Source organism: Bos javanicus, chromosome 11, assembly GCF_032452875.1.
Source record: "Bos javanicus breed banteng chromosome 11, ARS-OSU_banteng_1.0, whole genome shotgun sequence".
In the NCBI taxonomy this organism is placed as follows: Eukaryota; Metazoa; Chordata; class Mammalia; order Artiodactyla; family Bovidae; genus Bos; species Bos javanicus.
The window spans coordinates 43,513,838-43,528,255 of NC_083878.1; the positions used below are offsets into that span (position 1 = coordinate 43,513,838).

The following is a 14,418-nucleotide window of genomic DNA, read 5'->3' on the forward strand; positions in this document are numbered from 1 at the left end:
TCTAATCTGTTCCTTTCCATTTTATTTTATTTTATAGAAAAACATGTCCAACCCAGTAAATTAATTTTATGACCAGTGGCCCTAAACTCTTGGTACATGCAATACACCCTCCATCTGTTCTGTTCTGGTCCATTCCATTTGTTTTCTTCTTCTTCTTTTTTTTTTTAAGAAGATGCTCAGTTAACCCACTAAATTAATTTTAGGACTGCTGGGTCTCAAAGTACAATTCAAAATTTTCTGCCCTAGACGATTCTAATGCTGGTGATCCATGGACCACACTTTGAGGAACTCTGATATACTGGCTAGATTGAGTTTCTCAAGCATGGCATTTAAAGCCCTTCATATTCTGATCCTTGTTTTCCATTCCAGCATCATCTCTAGGTATCATCTTCTGCCTCTCTGTTCTTCTGTTTGCAGTTCTTTTGCATGAAATTCTTTAATCTGTCTGATAAATTCTTTCTGCTCATCCCTCAAATTTAAGAGACACTTCTTTTACACTTTCTGTGATCTTCTTGGAGCGAAGTATATGTTTCCCCAAAGTGCTATATATATTTCTAACACTGTTTGCTATAAATTTATTTATATGTTTCTCCCTCACTGAATTGTCAGACTCTGAAAGGTAGGAACCGTTCTTCTGTGCATCTCTGGTACCTAGACCAGTGTCAGATACACAGAAGAAACATAATTAAAATATGTTGACAGAATAAATAAATAACTGAATGAACATGCTTTGTTTGTACTTGTCTACCAAAAATACTCAAATTGCTTTCCTTTGCTTTCCTTATCTGAAATGCCTTTTCAGTTCTCTTGAGCCCAAAGTCCTATCCCCTTAATTATACCATTCACTTAGCAATTGATCACAAAAAGCTTTATGATAACTATTAGGTTTTCTGAGATGATTTCATGCTTATTGTAGACAGAGTCTCTAATGGAACTTACTTATATTTGACTTTGGCACCTAAACAATGTATTTGTGTTACTGTTATATTAGATATTTATCTTTACAGCCAAGTACCTTCAGGCAATGTGTTTTCTCCCTGTATACAGTAGGTTACTCATCTTAACTACTTATGCATTCATTCCTTTGACAGATTTTTACCTTATTTTATCCTTATAGTCCCAGATTGTTCTTGGTGCTCAGGATAAGTCAGTGAATAGAACAAATAGAAATTTCTGCCTTTGAATAACTTATATTCTAGGGAGAGAGACTAGGAGTTAACAATTAAACTTAATAAACAAGTATATAATTTATTGGGAAGCCCAGGTGGAGCAGTGGTAAAGAATCTGCCTACCAGTGCAGGAGGTGCGAGAGATAAAAGGTTCAGTCCCTGTGTAGGGAAAATCCCCTGGAGTAGGAAATGACAATATTCTTGCCTTCAAAGTTTCATGGACAAAGTAGCCTGCTGGGCTACAGGCCTTAGGGTTGTGGAGTCAGACATGATTGAATAGCTGAGCAGCCACACACACATATATCATTTATTAGACAGCTAGAAGTACTAAAGGATAAAAACAGCAGTGTAAGGAGCCGGGAATCTGTAGTTAGGGGGATGGGTTATAAATTTAAATAGAATGGTTAGAGTCACCTCATTCTCTATTCTGATGTGGTTTTTGTAATAGAAATAAATATTCTGTGTTTTTTTGTTTTTCCTAGACTGTTGAAATAAAACCTAAAATGTGCATTTCTAATATTAAGCAAAACATATAATATCTAATCCCCTTGAAAGAACTCAAAACACTAAAAACTAATGGAAGTAATCTGAACTCAGTTGTAGAGTTACCCTTTCTTGGTTGTTTATTCTGTGTTATTTTCAGAATATACCAGTAAATTCTACCACTTGTATAGGAATTTGCCAACCTAAACTGACACTTTTTAAAATAGATGTATCACTTAACACAGGAAAATTCTACTGATAAAGAATTACAAGATTAGTATCTGACTTTGTGTTATATATTTATGATATATAGAAACAATGGAATTGGAAATGTTTAGCTGAATGGGATCTATGAATTCTGGTCTATAGACAATCTGATTATGACAGTCCATTTCCTAAAGATCAAGTATGTGAAAATACAAAGACTATTAAAAATTGTTTTTGCTTTGTGTGTATCTAGGATGTTTAAGGTGAGTTCTTTCTTGCCATTAGTTCTTTAAAATAGTAGCTCTCTCTTGCAGAAAGGGACATATAGTAGTCAAGTAGTATTAAACTTGAGGCTTCATGTAAAATACCAGTTCAAATTATCTAATATGTGCTAAAGTCTAAATTGGATGGAGGAATTTAATTAAGGGCTCCGATAGCAATTTTTAACTGTGTTCATTTAGCTGGCACCAAAAAAAAAAAAAAAAAAAAAAAGACTTCATGGGGGGCTCTTACTGCAAAAGCAGGGAAAAAAATTTTATCACTTTCTGGCTATGTATTTAATGACATGTAAGGCATTCTAATATTAATTTAATTAATTAAAAGCCATAAGATTTTTACAATAAAGAATTCGCAATTCTGTTTTATTAGTTACTTTATACTGTTTTTCATGTACAGAGGACACTGAATTGTTAGGGGAGCACAAAGACTATTTTACAGTTAAGTTTGGGAGGATAATTCTATATTGGTAGTCTGAAAGGGAATGTAGTTTAAAAAGACAGATAGTCTCTAACAGATTGTCCTCTCTAAAGTGTGGTTAAATACAAGAAAATAAGAGCCTTTCCTCACAACTTAAAGCGTAAAAAGCAAGAAGGAAGAAAAAGCTTTTGTGTATTTTGTTATCCTTTCTTCCTTGCAATCATTTTAGAAAGCTTTCTTTATTACCCTGTGCAGAACTTGGGACACTTCTTTTATGCCCTCAGTGTAAAGGCATATGCCTTGAACATACTCCCATTATAACACTTTTCATGTTATTACATTATATAATTTTAGCTTATATATCTGTTTCTCATCCAGACACTAATCTCACTAAGGGCAGGCACTGTCTTCTCATATCTCTATTTGGCATTTGTTTTAGTGTGTAGCACATAATAAAAACCCAGTAAATATGTTGAAAGAATAAGTAATGAAAGGTAGATTGCTGTGACCATTTACCTTTTGCCTGGCACACAAGCACTTAAATGTTAGCTTTTACTGTATTATATCTATACATTTTAAGTAACAGAAATTAAATGAATTATCACTAAACTTTGTTTTTCTTCCTTAAATGAGACATAGGTCTTAAAATTGTTAATCTGTGTACTGTATATTTTTGGCCCATTAATCACTTTTTAAATTTTAGTAATATTTAGCAATAATTAGAATATTAGAAAAGTCACATCTCTAGAGCTAGTAGGTGTTATAATTGATTTAAAATTTTTAATCCCTATTTTCAGAAGAAATCATGATCATATCTTTTTGATGAAGATAAAATTCTTACTGCATATACACTGCTCCTAAGTATTTATAAAGATGGCTTAAGGAGAATAATTGTTACCTTGTATTTATCCTTTTGATAAGGTATAAAGAGAAATTTTAAACTAGTTTAAGAGAAATTTAAGAGAATTTAATTAATCTCATGCTTACTTTTGTTAGATTTGCAACTGTCATTTTTCACATTGCAGAATTTTTTAAATAAGGCCTTTTGTATTATGCTATGTATATATTACAAAGCCTACAGTAAACATATATTACAAAGCCTACAGTAAGTGGAGGAAATGTAAGCATTCAGTCTGAAGTTAGGAATGAGAAAAGGATGTGCACTCTTGCTGCTTCTATTCGCACTGTCATGGAGACTGTAACCAGTGTGCAGAGATCAGTCAAAACTGAGAAAATAAAACCAATTATTGGAAGCTATTATTTACAGTGAGAATGCAAAAGGATATAGAAATTATTAATATGTTTATTAATAAAAGGGTGAATGCATATAAAGTTAACATACAAAAGTCAGTTGCATTTCCATAGGACAGCAGCAAATAATTAAAGGAATTGTCAGAAAATAGAAAAATAAATGACCCAATCAAAAAATGGGCCAAAGAACTAAATAGACATTTCTCCAAAGAAGACATACAGATGGCTAACAAACACATGAAAAGATGCTCAACATCACTCATTATCAGAGAAATGCAAATCAAAACCACTATGAGGTACCATTTCACACCAGTCAGAATGGCTGCCATCCAAAAGTGTACAAGCAATAAATGCTGGAGAGGGTGTGGAGAAAAGGGAACCCTCTTACACTGTTGGTGGGAATGCAAACTAGTACAGCCACTATGGAGAACAGTGTGGAGATTCCTTAAAAAACTGGAAATAGAACTGCCTTATGACCCAGCAATCCCACTGCTGGGCATACACACTGAGGAAACCAGAAGGGAAAGAGACACGTGTACCCCAATGTTCATCGCAGCACTGTTTATAATAGCCAGGACATGGAAGCAACCTAGATGCCCATCAGCAGATGAATGGATAAGAAAGCTGTGGTACATATACACAATGGAGTATTACTCAGCCATTAAAAAGAATACATTTGAATCAGTTCTAATGAGGTGGATGAAACTGGAACCTATTATACAGAGTGAAGTAAGCCAGAAAGAAAAACACCAATACAGTATACTAACACATATATATGGAATTTAGAAAGATGGTATCAATAACCCTGTGTACGAGACAGCAAAAGAGACACTGATGTATAGATCAGTCTTATGGACTCTGTGGGAGAGGGAGAGGGTGGGGAGATTTGGGAGAATGGCATTGAAACATGTATAATATCATGTATGAAACGAGTCGCCAGTCCAGGTTCGATGCACGATACTGGATGCTTGGGGCTAGTGCACTGGGACGACCCAGAGGGAGGGCATGGAGAGGGGGGAGGGAGGAGGGTTCAGGATGGGGAGCATGGGTATACCTGTGGCGGATTCATTTTGATGTTTGGCAAAACTAATACAATATTGTAAAGTTTAAAAATAAAATAAAATTAAAAAAAGAAAAAAAAATACCTAGCAACAGATCTAAGAAATCATGATCAGGATTTCTTTACAGAAAATTTCAAAATTTTATTATGAGATAATTGTTGTTTTGTTGTTTAGCTACTAAGTCATGTCTGATTCTTTTTGTGACCCCGTGGACTATAGCCTGCCAGGCTTCTCTGTCCATGGGATTTCCCAGGCAAAAATACTGAAGTGGGTTGCCATTTCCTTCTCCGGAGGATCTTCCCAACCTAGGGATCAAACCCACATCTCCTGCAATGGCAGGTGGATTCTTTACCACTGAGTCACTAGGGAAGCCCATTATGAGAACACCTAGATAGATGGAGAGGTATATCATGTTCTTTATTATCAATAATATAAGATAGTATATTTTCCCAAATTGATATATAGGTTCAGTGAAATTCCAAACTCCCAACAAGAATTTTCAATAAGTATGATAATATGATTCTGAACAGGAAAAGGAGGATAATTTATAGAAGACGAACAGTAATGAGAAACTGACCTTATCAGCTATTAGGACTTATTATGAAGAAATAGTTATGAGATATTGGGGTTTATTATGAAGAATTACTAATTAAGTAGTATTGTGGTAACAATCGGAGAAGGCAATGGCATCCCACTCCAGTACTCTTGCCTGGAAAATCCCATGGACGGAGGAGCCTGGTAGGCTGCAGTCCATGAGGTCGCTAAGAGTCAGACACGACTGAGCGACTTCACTTTGACTTTTCACTTTCATGCATTGGAGAAGGAAATGGCAACCCACTCCAGTGTTCTTGCCTGGAGAATCCCAGGGACGGGGGAGCCTGGTGGGCTGCCGTCTATGGGGTTGCACAGAATCGATCACGACTGAAGCGACTTAGCAGCAGCAGCAGTGGTAACAATAGACTAAATGACCAATAGAGTAAAACTGAAAGCCCAGAAACAGACTTATGAAAATATGAAACTTCAGCAAATGACAGTGGTAGCATGTCAGATCAAGAGAAAGGGAGGAAATATTGATAGCTGATAAATGAAGCTGAGGAAAGTTGGATTCCCTGCCTCTCGCCATATATAAAAATCAGCTTTCAAATGCCTTAGATTTCAGTGTAGATGAATACTTTAAAAATTCTTAGTATAAAAGAAAAAAATCTAAATATATATATTTATATATATAAACCTCTTAGTATAAAATGTTGGTAGATAGATTTTAGTCCTCGGTTTCTATAAAAAGATAAGACATGAAGTGTTTTCTATAAAACAGTTGATAAATTTGATGACATTTTAAATTTCAGTTTATTGTGTTTTTCAGTTCTATTGAATTTTGCTTGGTTCCTTTTATATAGTTTCAAGTGCTCTGCTGAACTCTCAGTATTATCTTTAACTCCTTAAATATGTTAAATATAGTGATTTTAAGTCATGTATCTGAAAACTTAATTATTTGGAATGTTTGTAGTCTGTTTCTATATGTTGTTTTTCTTGTCTTAAAAAAAAAAAATTACCTTGTCTCTTATGCCAGGACTTCCCTGGTGGCTCAGAGGTGAAGAATCCACCTGCAATGCAGGAGACCCAGGTTCAGTCCCTGAATTGGGGAGATCCCCTGGAGAAGGGAATGGCTACCACTCCAGTATTGTTGCTTGGAGAACCCATGGACAGAGGAGCCTGGCGGGCACAGTCCATGGGATCAAAAAGAGTCAGACATGACTGAGCCACTAACACTTTCACTTTCACTTCTTCTTATGCCTGCTTATTTAAAATAGAGTACAGTATTCTGGCCTGGAGAATTCCATGGACTGTATAGGCCATGGTGTCACAAAAAATCAGACACGACTAAACAACTTTCACTTTCACCAGTCACCTTGTACACAAAAGTTTTGAGGTCTAGGATGTAATAATCTCCCTTCAGAAGGCTTTCTTGTGGTAGGTGGCTAGTCACACTAGAAGTCTGAGATCATCTAAAATTAGTGAATGATTTAGGTTATTTGATGCTGGGCTTTTATCCCTGTGAGGTCTTTCCGTCCAGTTCACCCTTACTCTGGGTTTAGCTTCTCAAGAGCCCCAGCCAAAGCACTGGGCATTTATCAGATTCTCTATCTTTGGCAGACCCTGCACTCCTTTATTTTTCATCTGTAGTCTTTTGAAAGCTCATCTCAATTTCTCATCCTCTTAGCTACTTCTAAATTGGCAAGATATTTCTGGAAAACAAGAAGCCTCTTATCCTGAACTTACCTCTCTGGGTTTCTTTGATCCTGACTTATAATAAATAAATCTTTATTCCCATTCCTGGTTTGTTAACCAGTTTATTTTTCCTCCATGTACTATTTTAAAAGATTTTAAAGTTTTCTTGAGGTCTCATTTATATACAGTGGGATCCACCCAGATGTATGTAACACCACCATAGTCAAGATGAGAAATATTTCTACTACCTCCACTATTACTGCTGCTAAGTCGCTTCAGTCATGTCCGACTCTGTGTGACCCCATAGACGGCAGCCCACCAGGCTCTCCCGCCCCTGGGATTCTCCAGGCAAGAACACTGGAGTGGGTTGCCATTTCCTTCTCCAGTGCATGAAAGTGAAAAGTGAAAGTGAAGTCGCTCAGTCAGGTCCGACTCTTAGCAGCCCCATGGACTGCAGCCTACCAGGCTCCTCCATCCGTGGGATTCTCCAGGCAAGAGTACTGGAGTGGGATGCCATTGCCTTCTCCTCCACTATTACTACAAAATGTCTTTGTCTACCTCCCATTAATTCCCTCTTCCCCTCTCTGGCTCCAGTCAGCTCTTTGCTTTCTTTTGTCATCAATTAATCTTTTCTAGAATTTTCCTACAAATGAAAGCATGTGGTATATATTTTATATCTGGTTCCTTTTGCTCACATAATATTTTTGAGATACATACATGTTTGTGTATATATTCATAGTTCTTTTATATTACATAGCTGTCACAGTTAGTTTATCCATTCACATAGGTTTGTTTTTAAACTTGTCAGAACACTTTTCTAATTTATTTTTGTGTGTATTGATTACTCATCTCAGGAATTGAGAAACATTGTCTTAAACTGTAAATTTATAATGTTTTAAAAAATTATTTTAATCAGGTGGATCTCTCATTGCCTACCTAATTGTGCCAACAGAGATTGCTGTGGTACAGATGTTTGTATCATAACATTTGACCTTTTAGTTGTACAGATATGTTTTTGTAGGCTCTTTGGAATTGTAGGCTTAAGAATGCTGATGGTGGAATAATTTTTAATGTCATGATAGCTACTGAGTATAGTTTACATAAAAACAGTCAAAAATACATTATCATTTTTATTATTGCTAACTGTGAGAATAAAGAATTTGGGTTTTAACCGTTTTCAAATTTCGTATTTCAAGTTTCAATGCTTTTTGAAAAATAAAATTGTCATATAATTTAATATATGTATTTCTTGCTTTTTATAAACATGGCTGTTAGTTATAGTTAATTGCTACACCTTATAGTATTTTTTGAAAAGGCAGTTATATTTTCCTTTGGAGCTAGATTTATTTTAAATAGCAGTTTCTGTCATAAAACGTGTTAAAAATTTTTTTTCAGAACTGTAAAATTTTCCTGCTGTGGGTTTTTTGTTGTTGTTGTTGTTGTTTTGTTTTTGAGGAAAGTTAAGTTTGCACATAAAATTTCTTAAGGAAATTAGCTGACTTAACTCATCTAGTATCCTCTTGGTATTTGATCCCTAAAACATTGATCTAAATTTTAGTAAATATTCCTGTGTATGTCATTTTTATGCAACACATATGTAAAATTCTGTAATAGGGTTCAGTTTTTTTAAGAGCATAGGCTCTGGATTCAGTGGCCTGAGTTTGAATTCTTCTCTGCCACTTCTTAGCTGTGAAACATTAGATATGTAATTTCATTTCTTTAAAATCAGTTCCTCATCTGTAAAATGGAGTAATTCTTATGCAGATTTTGGAGATAATTTGCAGAGTCCTTAATGTATGACTGAACTAAATACGTATTTGTTAAATTAGTGAATGAATGCCTAGTCTCTGTTGTATAAAACCTACAACCATTTTTTGTAAAAATTTGATTTATGCAACTTTGAGGTTCTGCTTTAAATACCAGATGACTGGGATAGTTGCTCCCTGACCATGGTCATTACTTATGAATTATGATGGATAGTGAAATATATGATGAAAAGCATAAAAGGCTGGCTTGAGATTGTGTACCATTGTATTTTTGTTAGTACAGATTTAGATGCTACTTACTAAAGGTTATTGGCTGTATTGGGCAGGGAGGAGGACTTAACAGGGCTTTAGTTCTATGTGACTATTCTATATTCTTATTTTTTTTAAAATGAACTGTTCAGTCCCTGAACAACAGCTGCTTGATATTGAAGATTGTGACCTCAACGTGGTGAGATTATGTTTTCAAGTTTTTCTCCCTGATGAACATGGTAATTTGACAACTGCTCTACCTCCTGTTGTCTCCAACCCAATTTATGACAACCGTAAGTAATTTGTTTTTCTTGTATTTGTAGCCTTGACTTTTTATTTTATTACTTATTTGGCCACTCTGGGTTTTTGTTGCTGCATGGGCTTTTCTCTAGCTGGAGAGAGTGGGGGCTGCTTCTTTGAGGCGCGCAGGCTCCTCATTGTGGTGACTTCTCTTGTTGTGGAGCACAGGCTCTAGGGCACTGGCTCAGTGGTTGTGGTGCACAGGCTTAGTTGCCCTGCATCATGTGGAATCTTCCCAGCCTAGGATCGGACCCACGTCCCCTGAATTAGCAGGCGGATTCCTAACCATTGGACCACCAGGGAAGTCTCAGTGTTAGCTTTTTAAAAAATTTTAAAGTATTTTGGCAATTTAAAAAAACGAGTATGTTCATTATGGGAAAATTCAAACATTATGGAGTAGATGTTATCTATCTAAAGTAGATAACAAGCAGAGTAAACCTCCTATAATCTCATTCTCCAAAGATATTTCATCAGTTTCTTCTTACTGTATATACAACAAATACCTCATCATCATCATCATTCATACCATCTATGTTTTTGGCAACTTTTTGAAAAAATCATCACTGATTTTTTTTTTTTACTTTTTTTTCCCTCTTAGAAACATCTTGAACCTCTTTCCCTTTCAGGTACCTGATTTTTTTTCAGTAGCTGCATATGATATAACTGTATCACACTTTTATAAATCATTAGCTTGGAGAAGGAAATGGCAACCCACTCCAGTATTCTTGCCTGGAGAATCCCAGGGATGGGGGAGCCTGGTGGGCTGCCGTCTATGGGGTTGCACAGAGTTGGACACGACTGAAGAGACTTAGCAGCAGCAACTTGTTACAAGGCATTTGGTTTGTTTCCCTCTCAATTTTTTTTTTTTCTTTAACAAATTGTATTGCATTAAATATATCCTATATGTGCCTATCTTGTGTAGATGTCCCTAGCATAAATTTGTAGAAGTAGAAATGTTGGCAAATGGTAGATTAAAGGATCTGGATATTTATAGTTTTAAAGATTATGAAATTGCCCTCAAATATTTCTGTGTATGTATACTCTTACATATGTGCCCACCAGTGGTGTATGACTATACCGGTTCTACATGCAAAAAGATAGTGGAACATAGAGTTATAAAGGTAAGGTAAATCAGACTGTCCTCATCATGGAGAGCTTTGAATGCCAGGGAATTATGGGAATAATGTTGACCAGATAATAGGAAATATGAAAACTGCATTGCCATAGGGTTATGGTCATGATTTTATAAGTTCAATCTGATGAGAGTGTATGGGATGGATAGGAAAAATCCCAGTTTACAAGCAGGGAGATTTAATTAGAAGAAGTGTTAATGTCTACAGTTGAAATCATAAGGCCCTAAATAAACCGAGGCAATACCATTAAGAAAGGAAAGGGATAGATGTGGAAGATTAAGGTATTGAGTGTCCTTTGTTTATACACTAAAGCTTTTATTGCTATCTATCCTGTAAATTGTTTTCCTAAAACTTTCCATCAAAAAGGAATAAAACATATTACTAAGGTTCAGTTCAATTCAGTCACTCAGTTGTGTCTGACTCTTTGTGACCTCATGGACTGCAGCATGCCAGGCCATCCTGTCCATCAGCAGCTCCCAGAGTTTACTCAAAGTCATGTCCATTGAGTCGGTGATGCCATCAACCATCTCATCCTCTGTTGTCCCCTTCTCCTCCCACTTTCAATCTTTCTGAGCATCAGGGTCTTTTCCAAGGAATCAGTTTTTCACATCACGTGGCCAAAGTATTGCAGTTTCAGTTTCAACATTAGTCCTTCCAATGAATATTCAGGACTGATTTCCTTTAGGATGGACTGGTTAGATCTCCTTGCAGTCCAAGGGACTCTCAAGAGTCTTCTCCAACACCACAGTTCAAAAGCATCAATTCTTCTGTGCTCAGCTTTCTTTATAGTCCAACTCTCACATCTATATATGACTACTGGAAAAACCATAGTGATTTTGAGCATTACTTTGCTAGCGTGTGAGATGAGTGCAATTGTACAGTAGTTTGAGCAATCTTTGGCATTGCCTTTCTTTGGGATTGGAATGAAAATGGACCTTTTCCAGTCCTATGGCCACTGCTGAGTTTTTCAAATTTGCTGGCATATTGAGTGAAGCAGTTTTACAGCATCATCTCTTAGGATTTGAAATAGTTCAACCAGAATTCCATCACCTCCACTAGCTTTGTTCATAGTGATGCTTCCTAAGGCCCACTTGACTTCACATTCCAGGATGTCTGGCTCTAGGTGAGTGATCACACCATTGTGATTATCTGGGTCGTGAAGATCTTTTTTTCTATAGTTCTGTGTATTCTTGCCACCTCTTCTTAATATCTTCTGCTTCTGTTAGGTCCATACCATTCCTGTCCTTTATTGAGCCCATCTTTTCATGAAATGTTCCCTTGGTATTTCTGATTTTCTTGAAGAGATCTCTAGCCTTTCCCATTCTATTGTTTTCCTTTATTTCTTTGCATTGATCACTGAGGAAGGCTTTCTTCTCTCTCCTTGCTGTTCTTTGGAACTCTGCATTCAAATGGGTATATCTTTCCTTTTCTCCTTTGCCTTTCACTTCTCTTCTTTTCACAGTTATTTGTAAGGCCTCCTCAGACAACCATTTTTGCCTTTTTGCATTTATTTTTCTTGGGGATGGTCTTGATTCCTGCTTCCTGTACAATGTCACGAACCTCTGTCCATAGTTCTTCAGGCACTCCAACAGATCTAATCCTTTGAATCTATTTCTCACTACCACTGTATAATTGTGAGGGTTTGATTTAGGTCATACCTGAATGGTCTAGTAGTCTTTCCTGTTTTCTTCAATTTAAGTCTGAATTTGGCAGTAAGGAGTTCATGAACTGAGCCACAGTCAGCTCCTGGTCTCATTTTTGCTGACTGTATAGAGCTTCTCCATCTTTCGCTGCAAAGAGTATAATCAGTCTGATTTTGGTATTGATCAGCTGGTGATGTCCACCTGTAGAGTCTTCTCTTGTGTTGTTGGAAGAGGGTGTTTTCTATGACCAGCGCGTTCTCTTGGCAAAACTCTATTAGCCTTTGCCCTGCTTCATTCTGTTCCAAGGCCAAATTTGCCTGTTACTCCAGGTGTTTCTTGACTTCCTACTTTTGCATTCTAGTCCTCTATAATGAAAAGGACATCTTTTTTGTATGTTAGTTCTAGAAGGTCTTGTAGGTCTTCATAGAACCACGCAACTTCAGCTTCTCCAGCATTACTGGTTAGGGCATAGACTTAGATTACTGCGATATTGAATGAATTGCCTTGGAAACAAACAGATCATTCTGTCATTTTTGAGATTGCATCCAAGTACTGCATTTCACGCTCTTTTGTTGACTGTGATGGCTCCTCCATTTCTTCTTGCCCATAGTATTAGATATAATGGTCATTTGAGTTAAACTCACCCATTCTAGTCCATTTTAGTTTGCTGATTCCTAAAATGTTGATGTTCACTCTTGCCATCTCCTGTTTCACAACTTCCAATTTGCCTTGATTCATGGACCTAACATTCCAGGTTCCTATGGTGTATTGCTCTTTACAGCATCGGACTTTACTTCCATCACCAGTCACATCCACAGCTGGGTGTTGTTTTTGATGTGACTCTGTCTCTTCATTCTTTCTGGAGTTATTTCTCTACTGATCTCCAGTAGCATACCGGGCACCTGCCGACCTGGAGAGTTCATCTTTCAGTGTCCTGTCTTTTCGCCTTTTCATATTGTTCATGGGGTTCTCAAGGCAAGAATACTGAAGTGGTTTGCTATTCCCTTCTCCAGTGGACCACGTTTTGTCAGAACTCTCCCCCATGACCCATCCGTCTTGGGTGGCCCTATACGGTGTGTCTCATAGTTTGATTGAGTTAGACAAGGCTGTGGATGCAGCGCACCTGGGTATGGCATAAACCCTCTTGGAGGAGCTCACCATCAAAACCCCACCATGGAGCCGCCAGAACTTACACAGGACTGGGGAAACAGAATCTTGAGGGCACAAACAGAACCTTGTGCACACCAGGACCCAGGAGAAAGGAGCAGTGACCCCACAAGAGATTGACCCAGACTTGCCCCTGAGTGTCCAGAAGTCTCTGGCGAAGGTGTGGGTCGGCGATGGCATGCTGCAGGGTTGGGGCACTGAGTGTAGCAGTGCGTTCATCAGACCTGTTGAAGGAGGTCGCCATTATCTTCATTGCCTCCACCATAGTTTGGCCCCAAGTGAATAACAGAAAGGGAACACAGCCCCACCCATCAACAGAAAATTGGATTGGAGATTTACTGAGCATGGCCCTGCCCATCAATCAGAACAGACCCAGTTTCTCCCTCAGTCAGTCTTTCCCGTCAGAAAGCTTCCATAAGCCTGTTATCCTTCTCCATCAGAGGGCAGACAGACTGAAAACCACAGTCACAGAAAACTAACCAGTCTGATCAAATGGACCACAGCCTTGTCTAACTCACTCACTAAGGTAGCAACCCATTAAAAAGAAATCCTTTGTATTTAGGTGCTCCTAATACTGCAGAATTAAGGATTTGTCGTGTAAACAAGAACTGTGGAAGTGTCAAAGGAGGAGATGAAATATTTCTACTCTGTGACAAAGTTCAGAAAGGTATTTTTTGGGTTTTGTTTGTTTGTTTGTTTCATTGAATTCAGAATATATTTTAAATTGATTGGTACGTTTTACTTTGTGTTCGAATTATTTGTCTTTGTAATCACTAGACGACATAGAAGTTCGGTTTGTGTTGAATGACTGGGAAGCAAAAGGTGTCTTTTCACAAGCTGATGTACACCGTCAAGTAGCCATTGTTTTCAAGACTCCACCATACTGCAAAGCTATAATAGAACCGGTAACAGTAAAGATGCAGTTGCGGCGACCTTCCGATCAGGAAGTTAGTGAATCTATGGATTTTAGATACCTGCCAGATGAAAAGGGTATGACCTTTTGTGTTAATGTTTTATATGGTTCTTAGTCCTGCTAAGAATATTGTCTTGTAGGATATATTAGA

At 37.2% G+C, this 14,418-nt stretch overlaps 1 protein-coding gene across 3 annotated transcripts in view; it reads left to right on the forward strand.

Moving 5' to 3' along the window:
- Positions 1-14,418, forward strand: part of REL (REL proto-oncogene, NF-kB subunit) — a 41,267-nt gene that overhangs the window by 20,561 nt on the left and 6,288 nt on the right. For all 3 annotated transcript variants that reach the window (XM_061432479.1, XM_061432478.1, XM_061432480.1), the window contains exons 5-7: positions 9,264-9,404; positions 13,917-14,021; positions 14,132-14,344. In XM_061432479.1, coding sequence (XP_061288463.1) covers positions 9,264-9,404; positions 13,917-14,021; positions 14,132-14,344 — 459 coding nt within the window. The remainder of the gene's footprint in view (positions 1-9,263; positions 9,405-13,916; positions 14,022-14,131; positions 14,345-14,418) is intronic.